The 10,326-nt window shown below is 37.4% G+C and overlaps 1 protein-coding gene across 1 annotated transcript in view; it reads right to left on the bottom strand.

The window, feature by feature from the left end:
* Nucleotides 1-297: 297 nt before the first annotated feature.
* LOC124280131 overlaps nt 298-10,326 on the bottom strand; it is a 42,626-nt gene continuing 32,597 nt past the window's right edge. The window contains exons 2-3 of the mRNA XM_046716021.1: nt 2,249-2,715; nt 298-978 (exon numbers count right to left, since the gene is read on the bottom strand). Coding sequence (XP_046571977.1) covers nt 530-978; nt 2,249-2,715 — 916 coding nt within the window. The 3' untranslated portion in view covers nt 298-529. The remainder of the gene's footprint in view (nt 979-2,248; nt 2,716-10,326) is intronic.

The following is a 10,326-nucleotide window of genomic DNA, read 5'->3' as shown; positions in this document are numbered from 1 at the left end:
CCTTCTGCGCTCGGCCCACCTTGCATGTTTTTCACTGATTCCTTCACCATACAAACACCCAACCACGACATACAGTCCAACCACACTATAACATAATATATACAGTCAAACCAAATTACTGTGTGATCTTGACAAAGCGCCCTAAAACTAATTCATTCACTGGCCATTGCTTCGTACATCATCCCTGTTCGGCTACGTATCCACAGTCGCAGTAAACCAACCGATACCTTCGGAAAGTATCTGGTTTGTACACAGTGACAATTATTCAAATCTATGTGGCTCCAGCAAACTGCAGAACTCGATCCACTGTCCAATAAGCTTGAAGGATCTTACTTATTTGGATATTTAAATGCATCTCAATGCATGAGAATGATCTGATAATCAGCATCACTCAAATGCCAAGGCTGACACAGTATCGTAGAGCATATGGGTATGCCGTAGGTATCTGAACGCAAACATTGTTTCTGCCAGATTTCAGTAAATATTTTCTCTGTCATCATTCTCTTCTCAATTATTCAATCATTTATATTTACAATGCAAACAAAGTCGATACATCCAGTCGGCGGCATCCCTTTTCAGAGGCCTTACAATTGGATGATAACTTTCTTCCGCTGGTTTCAAACATTCCGTTTTCCGTGATTAATTTCCCTAAATCATAAAAAGACAGGCCGCCTGCACTCAGAATCTTACACACCACCCAGTCCGAGGTAGTTTCCCACATGTTAGATGTTTCATGTTGCCACATTTGCTTCCAGCGTCTCCTCATCAGGTGGTACTCCATCCCGTTGTCAGGAAAGATATATGTCTTATCCTCCACTCGTCCAATCGTTTCTCGATCTTCCATTAAGCTTTCTCCTGCATGCTCTGCTGCACGAGAGGTACGGGGCCACCAACTTACGTACACTGACTCATCCAGAGATAGTGCAAAGTGTCTTTCATTTCCATCCATAGCTTCCCATGTGTACATCTTTATTTTCTCTGAAATATTTACACAATATGCTTATTACATTCATGAGACACATTGGTGAACATCAGGATCTGCTATGAATGTTTGGACAGAACTTGACAACGATCTGTTTGATTGGTATTTTTAGAAACTGATGGTTAGCTGTAAAACATAAAGTTCGTCACTGTTCATCTTGCCAACATTTACATGAATCCCTTCATCAGTATATATACATGTAGTTGTCCCATGTGCAGACCAATTGCTGATGGTGTCATGTTACCATAATACAATTATTGTCTTTACTTTTAGTTCATCCAATGATTTATCGACCTTGGACAAGTGATATTCCCGACACGAAGGCCGATAAATCATTGGCTCAACCGAAAGACGTTGTATTACATAACACATAACTACATATAACAAAATAGTTTGATAAGACAAGTATAGTTAGCTTACATCTAGTTCTATCAACCTATCCTCTGTCACTATCTCCACGGGAACATAGCGATGCCTACCTTGCAACAGACACGCGATATCAGGAGTTTATGTGAGGTGAGGTGAGGTGGGGTGAGGTGAGGTGAAATTGGGATTAACGTCGTGCTTGAGAATATTTCGCTCATATGACGACGTGCATGCGTGTGTATGTGTATGTGCGGCTGTTTGTACTAGCCCAGACTGAAGCTGGTTTTAAAGTGCTAGCCCACTGAGATACCATGCCGCAGTGAAGCATGAATACCCCACTCAGACACATTATACTGACTCCGAGCCGACCAGTTCTTGTTGTACCCATTAATGCCGAGTGCCAGGCAGGGACCAACAAGTACCCTATTTTAACGTCTTTTGGTATGATGCGGTTGGGGATCGAACCTGCGACCTTCCGCTCTACGGGCGGACGCTCTAACCACTACACCACGGTGGCGGCCAGGAGTTTATGTAATGGGTGTTTACCATTTAATTTTCAGCCAAATTGGGCTTACGGATTGTTGTGTTCACTTCACGTGAGGTTAACATAGCGTGACAATGCAAGTGACAATTCAACAAATCAGAAGGTAAGTTAGAACCATATGATCAATTGGTGGTTTTCTTACTGATATGAAACCAAGGTTTGAAAGGGGGGATCTATTGACCTATCCTCTATCAGTGAATGGGAAGGGGGGCGATTCTGAATCAGTATCGCCAGGGGAACGTAGCGAGGCCTACCTTGTACATTGGTAATTCAACCAATCAGAAGAAGGGTAGTTAGCAGTATCAATGTTCTGATAGACATGAAACCAAGGTTTGCTATCAGTTTATGGTAGTTACCTTTAAAAGGGGAATCCCAACCTGGCATGTTAAGCAGAGTCTTTAAGCTTGACCCACCTCCCTGGTAAATGACCAAATATCTCCGTAAAGTTTCTGGTCTCCAAACAATTGTAAGACTCTCTGGGGCTCCGCCTGCTCGGAGGACATTGTACACTACCCTGCAACAGTTCTGACGAAGTAAGGAATACCGTGATGTGTCCTTTTGTTTCTCCCACCTCTTCATCATTTCATCCAGGTCTAATTTTGTAGACGAAATCCTATATTCATAGTCAGGAGGCATTTTCTCTGCTACATTGTCGTCTTTCAAGCTGCGGTTGAATCTTCGTTGTTTCTTTAGCCCAGATCCGACCTCTTGAGGCCACCAACTGATATATTCGCCATTACTTAAATGTAGGGATGCGTGGCCGACCTGCTGGACTCCAAGAGGCATCCATATATAGATGTGATGGTAACTGAAAACGGGGTAACTGTAACAAAAAGGGACATAAAATCTACCAACTTTTATATTTTGAAATATGAAAGCAGTTACAATCTTGAGTGATAATCATGAGGTAGACTTTTAGGTAAATGAAAGTTTGCACTTGAAAGCAAAACATGAATATTAAATAATACGAGGCTGAACACAGTCGCTGAAACAATGCAGACGTAACCTCTAGACATAGCAATGATACCATCATATCATCATCAAATACCCATCTCGTTTTATTTTCAGTTTATAACGATATATGATAGTTGTTCCATGCTAAACATGTTCACCACAGTCATTGAATGAGTGAGTGAGTTAGAATTTTAAGTCACATCGGCAGTATTTCAGCCATATTGTGACTATACCAAGTTATATATTTACAATAATAATAGGTAAATTATAAGACCTGTCAGCGAAGTAAAACAACTAGTTTATCACAGATGAAAATTTAAAACTAGTAATTTAAACTAAACATTTTAAGTATACAAGATGATACCATATAAAAACTATCAGATCGCCAACAACTGAAGGTAGATCACCATACAAGGGACCATGGGGACTTACAGCACATTTGCTACCTGCATAGAACCTAGCTGGATTTACACCATCCCTTCAGTTATTGACAATTTTAGATAATGGTCATTGAAAGTGTACAAAATATGTTTCGAATTATTTTTTACTCAAAGTAGTAATGTAGCGTAGATAATTTATACATCAAATGTACTCCTACTAAAAGATTATTGTGGTGTGAATTTGAATCACTTTCAAACCTTTAGATAGGTTTTTTCATTCAAATTCAATTGTTTCTTGTATGAAAGGCCATAGTGTACATGAAGTCTACATGGTAAAGTATATGATCAATTAAACAAAAGATTCACATTTCATTTCTACGCTTGAAGGCATATCTGAAATATAACATTACAGATTTGAAATCTTGATAGTTTCCGGTTGCCATAAGGCGAACAAATTGTTGTCCTGAAGGGCGATTTAAATATTTATTTGGCATGTATTTCTTTCAAATGTTCTTTAAGAATGGACATATGAGGGTGAAATGGTACAGATCCTCGATGTTGTTTTAATTACAATATGTACATACCCTTTCAGACTTTGCAATTATATTATGTCGTCCGGTATCAATATTTAACCGTGTACATCCATCTCGAGCACCAGCAAAGTCGGTTGCAAATGTAGACAAGGTCGAAACTATTACATATTTTTCTGCTTCAAGGCTAATCTTAAAACTTGCATAACATTCATATCTAGTGCTAGATGCTAATATATTTGTCCATTCTTGGTTGTACATATCTTTTAATCTGGTTTGAAAAATGCTGAGAAAACAGCTAGCTATACATCCAACGTCTTGATAGACCCAAGCATAACCAAGACCTGAACTAAATATTAGTAAATAAGATGTCTAACATTACTTGCCCAATTATGTCTCCCTGAATCAAGATTAACTAACATCTCGTAACCCTTACGTGGAAGTCGATTATGTGGCATGAGAAGTAGTTTAAGCCAATGTTTGATGCACCTCACCGAACTGTCACATTAGGAGTGTTAATGCCTGTACCAAGATAGTGCTTACATACGAGAAACTGGACGCTTTCTACCACCTCTAGTCTTTGATGACCCCATATTTCGCATCAGTAAAGAAGGATGGGTTTAATACATTTTTGAAAAATGTTTGGAGTGGGACTTTTCCATGTGTCCAAACTAAGTTTAAAACATTCATTAATGTCCTTTTCTTAACGCCAAATGGGATACTTCCTTTGTTAAATTCATCAGTAGCCCAAAGCATTTATATTCTGAAAAAACTTCTACAATTTCACATGGTTTAGGATTTCTAATTATTTTTGTTTTTGAAAGGTTGACATTTCACTACCACGTTGAATAGTAGTAATCTAGAATATTCAGTTGCTCGTGTATCCTACTTACTCGATCAGACATGAAAATAACATCATCAGCAAACATCAGTAGAAACAGTTCTTGTAAATCAGGGTATAACTGTACTCCCCTTCGACAAGTATCAAAAATATCGGCAGCGAACTCATAAAAAAAGAGTAAATAGAATTGGGCTTAATAAACAGTCCTGTTTGGGCCGCATGGGACAATCAAAACACTCAGCAAAACCAGCGTTACGCATGTTGTTACAGACGAATACATAGACCGAATCATATTCAACATTTTAACAGGTAGACCACATTTTGGAGGACATACATAAGTGTATTTCTATCAAATTAAGTATTTGTTTTTTTAAAGTCTACAAAGGCAACACAGAATCAACCTCTAAGTTTACTTCAAATTTTCTGCATACAAGCAGTAAGTGTGAACAAGTTGTCCCTTTTTTTCTTCCTTTTTTTGCGTATCCGGGCCTAAAGCCTGCTTATTCTTCCGAGTTCGCATATCTTATCATTTTCTGCCCATGTTTTTAAGCTGCGGTTAATTATAGTTGCAAATATCTTTCCGAATATACTATTTATAGGATATCAAACGAGCTTCATCTTACATATCAAGTTTATGCAAAATTATTTCACAAGGACATAAACTTGATATGAAAGGGGAACAAGTTTTGCATCCTATTTATGACCCACGTTCTAAAAAATGAAGTAAAGCAATATTTTGCTTTCCTATAATAGGAAACGCGGATTAATACATCATATTGGTGATCGGAATATTAACCGCTTCACTCCAGGAAAATGTATGCAGCATAGAGGCAATGTACTTCCTTTAACTAGTCAAGAAAATAAACAAATTAAGACAGAATCAAGTCAGAATCAAAATTTAATTCTTTTCAATTGAGGATTTGGTTTCAAATGCAATAATGTAATTCATCAAAACACTTGTAAAGTGTAAACATTTTGAACTTAACTACGTGTCCTAAATCTCGCCTGAACGTCAGTCGGCCATCACTGTCGGGCCAGTCGTCATGTTAAGAACTGTTCACAAACAAGCAGATAAAAGGAAGCATTTGGAGTAGTACACACGACAGCAGAAGCCGATGTGAATAACAGGGAACTGTATGTCTCAAATAGTTGTGGTTAATGTTCAGCATCGGAGGACGAGTCACTGTAGATCCGCCAGTGACGCCTGTTCATCTCGGCTTGAAATTCCCACTTGTCGAGATTCGATGTTTATGTTGAAGACTTCACCGTAAACTGGGCCTGGAAACACACTGTCTACAAGCTAGAATGAAGATTTCAAGCCTATTGTGTTCTGACTCGGAGCAGTGTTTTTAACCCCTACATGAGAAAGCACGGTCGTGGTACTGGCAGTGATCGAGATACAATAGCGCCGCTCATCTTTTGGTTTTGTGTGTTATATAAACTGTCTGTGCAGTCCTGACAACATACACGCTGAAGGTATTGAATGGCCTCATAATATTCACAACTCTTCCAAACGGGATACGGTGATTTCGTAGACTGAACCGTTTCGTAGACGCGGTGGATTCGTAACCCTGACTGGTTCGTAGACGGTGATTTAATAGACGTGTATTAATAATTGAATAATAGTATATATTAAGTTTGATTTGTACTTAGAATGTGTACAACGAAAATGATCGGTTCGGTGACGATGATAAAGCTGATGATAAGGACAAAATTAGTCTACTCATTATAATTTCCCGACTGTTTTCATTGTTGTGGGAGGATTAACAGGTTTCACTGAGTTGATCTGTTTGATTGGCATTTAGAAGTTGGTGACTAATAAGAAAGTAAGAAAGTTTATGGATAACAACTTCTTTATTATATATCATGCGACGTTTCGGTATGGATTCTTATACCGTTGTCAAGCAAGAGTGAAGTACTACAGCACAGAACAGACTTATATACATGAACAGGGATTAAGTAATAACAACATGTAGGACTGAATGAGGGGGATTAACAATAACAACAAGGCACTGTGGCAATAATGTAGTGACAATAGGAAGCCAATGGTGGTGGATGTAAAAAACAAAATATACATGCTGATGAGATTAATTAACAATGATGGCTGAGGTACTCTAATCTGTTGTTTTTATGAGATCATTGTATGCAGAAGGGATGAGATATCCCTGGTCTCTGTTGATTGAGGGCTTGTGTCTCCGGATTTGAACTGCTTCTGCAAGTTTCCTTTTGGTGAAGTCCTGGTGGTTTTTGGATAATATGTCCACATTGTCCCAAATAATGTTGTGATTGGGGCAGTTAATGATGTGGTCTGATATTGCCGATTTTCTATCAGATTTAGTGGTAGATGATAAGTGTTCTTTGATTCTAATATTTATGGGCCGGGAGGTTTCGCCTACATAGGCCTCGCCACAGGCACAGTTGATTTTATAGACAACACCTTTGGGTTGATGTTGTCGTTTAGAGGTGTTCCTGCCATTCGCTTTCAGTAGGGTTTTTAGTGGTGTAGAGCTGGTAAAGTAGGTTTCGATGCCTGCTTCTCGCTTGAGGAGACGGCTGATGTGGTGAGAGGTTTTCCCTATGAAGGGGAGGGAGATACGAATAGGTGCTCGTTCAGGTTTGTTGGAGGCCGGTTTTCTTGTTGGGTGGAGTGTGGTGCTGATAATTTTATCGACTAGTTTCGACGGGTAGTGGTTGAACTTAATCCCTGTTCATGTATATAAGTCTGTTCTGAGCTGTAGTACTTCACTCTTGCTTGACAACGGTATAAGAATCCATACCGAAACGTCGCATGATATATAATAAAGAGGTTTCACTGAGTTGTTGTGAATGTGGATTAACAGGTTTCACTGAGTTGTTGTGATTGTTGCGAAATACTCTGTGTAGGAGATGTGTTTTCTTAAGAAGTGTTTTCTGCTACTTCTCTGCTGGTCTGCGTAGTTGAATGTTGAATGACGATACTTACCTAATACATATCTTTAAATTTTACACACATTTGTCGGACGTGGACCACTGTGACGCATATCTTATTATTTTAAGCATATTTTCACCTCCAATCATACTTACCTGATATATTTTATTTATTTAACAAAATGCAAACACTTTTCGTCGATTTTCATCATCATTGAGGTTGAACTTTTCCCATTTTAAATAACGTCTACGAATCCACCACTCAATCCGTCTACGAATCCACCGGATTTCCACGTCTACGAACCAGTCTGGTCTACGAATTCACCTACAATTGTCCGTTTGGCCAAATCCTTAACTTCTATGGGCGACGCCATATTTGCTTATACTCACGACAGACCTACTTGTTTTTAGTAGGAGACGTGTTTGTTTACTTTTTAAGAATGTTTTTATTGTTCCCAAGGGGTTTAGCCTAATGATTAAAGCGTTCGCTCGTCAGACCAAAGACCGGGTTCGAATCCCCACATGGGCACAATGTGTGAAGCCCATTTCTGGTGTCCCCCGCCGTGATGTTGCTGGAATATTGCTAAAAGCGGCGTAAAAAACAAACTCAGTCAGTCAGTCAGTTCCCAAGGGTACATCATTAGAGCACCAATTCACATTCTTGAGTTTGTTAGATAGAGTTCAAAAATACACAAATATGCACATTTTCACATTAAAATAGCGAACTGAGATTATTTTCATTGTTAGGTTGGGAATATAGATCTCCATTTTGTGTCATGACTTTGGAGGCTATTATTTTTAATTGCAATGAACTTTTCCACATTGAAAATTTCTTTCAAAACAAACAGGAACTTTTGAAGTTTTGGAGTGTGTTGATTATTCCCACATAACTGGATATATGTTTTGGCAGTTAGGATAATATGGTTTAATTATCTGTCTGTGTTTAAAGTTCCAAACCAAACAAGATATTTTGTTATTTTAGTCGTATTCTCAATATGATTATTTATCATATTTACTTCAAGTTCATTCCAGAATGTTTGTGTTTCTCTACATTCCCAATATACATGACAAATATTCTCATTCAGTTCATTACAAAAACAGCAAACAGAATTGTCAACAAGTTTCATTTTAAATAGTTCATTTTTAGTATAGATAATACCATGTAAAAACTTGTACTGGAAATCAAGTAGTTTGACATCTTTCAAACCATTTCTATATGTCGTAAAAATCTGATTCCAATCAAAAGTAACATTAGCGAAAGATTCTTGCCATTTAAGACACATTTTAGGTAAATCTTCAGCGGAAATCAAGGCGTCATAAAAAATTCTAGAGCCTTTGCAAGATTTCAATAAAGTCAAATGACACTCAGTTATGAGTAAATCCAAAACTGGGATGTTTCTAGAGTGTCTAATTGTATATTTCCAAGATTCAGGAAGTATATTCAAAACATGCAAATAGTCCAGGTATGTGCCTTTAATACTATATATTTCCTTCAACTTGTCAAAGGATAAAAAACCAGTTTCGTTACACAGGTCCTTAATTGTAAGAATGCCTTTACTTGCCCAGTTTTTCTTGTAGTGTGTTGGGTTTTTGTAAGTATGGTTAAACCATAGTGGTTGGGCTAGGATTTCATAAATATTACCTGCGTTCACATGACTTTTTTTACAATATTTATTCCAAGCTTTCAAAACATCCTTCCAGTAAGGGTTACTTGATCAACATTTGCACCAGATTTTAAAATGGTATCAAAAGGAATATTACAGGGATTTTCAACTGTTGTTTTTCTACAATATAATCTCAGGTTAGCTAGTTTTAAAGCTTCACAAAAAGTTACAGTGTCAACCATCCTTAAACCACCATTTTTGTATACTCTTTTTAAATTATTCCTTTTGATTTTATCAGGTTTGTCATTCCATATGAATTTGAAAAAAAAAATATTCTCCAATGAAGTAATGAAGTCTTTAGGGGGATTAGGCAGAGTATTGAATATATGAACAAGTTTGGATAAAACCAAAGTTTTTATTACAATTATTTTACCAATCAGTGTCAAGTGTCTTTTCCTCCATTGTGAAAGCAATCTATTTATCTCATCTAGTCTTTTTCTTGTATTGATTACCCACAAGCTGTTAAGATCTATGTGGAATTTAATTCCCAAGACTTCAAACACACCTTTTTGCCATTCTATCTTAATGTCTTTACATAGTATATCCATACTATTACTCTTTGAGCCAATACATATTGCTTTTGTCTTATCAATGTTTATTTTAAGTCCTGACATTTTATAAAATGTATTAATTTCATTAATAGCAGCCTTTAGCTTTGTTCATTTCCATCAAGAAATAGTTCCGTATCATCTGCATATTGGTTTAATTTTATACTCATTATTGTCAATAACAATACCTTTTATGTTCTCATTACTTCTAATCATACAACCAAGTATTTCAGCGACAAATATAAAGAGATACGGTGATAGAGGGTCCCCTTGCCTGCATCCGCGTTCATTTACGAAAAAATCAGAGAGCTTACCATGCTGGATGGCACATGATGTTGTTTCATATGTGAGTATATTTATCCAACAAGTGATTTCAGGCCCGAAACCAAATTTAGCTACAACAATATTCAAGAACTCTTTGGACACTGTATCGAAAGCTTTCTCATATTTGTTTTATTAGTTTCAAACATTATATCATATAGTAATCTTGTGTTTTCACTAAGCGTTCTACCTGGGATAAAGCCTGTCTGGTTAGCATGTACTAGGGAATCTAAGGTTTTCTTTAAACGGTTAGTGATACAAGTGCTAACAATTTTACAGTGAGTGAGTG

Source organism: Haliotis rubra, unplaced genomic scaffold (genome assembly GCF_003918875.1).
Source record: "Haliotis rubra isolate DU_JTF1 unplaced genomic scaffold, ASM391887v1 Scf260, whole genome shotgun sequence".
NCBI lineage: Eukaryota > Metazoa > Mollusca > Gastropoda > Lepetellida > Haliotidae > Haliotis > Haliotis rubra.
This window is presented reverse-complemented; position numbering and strand designations above follow the sequence as displayed.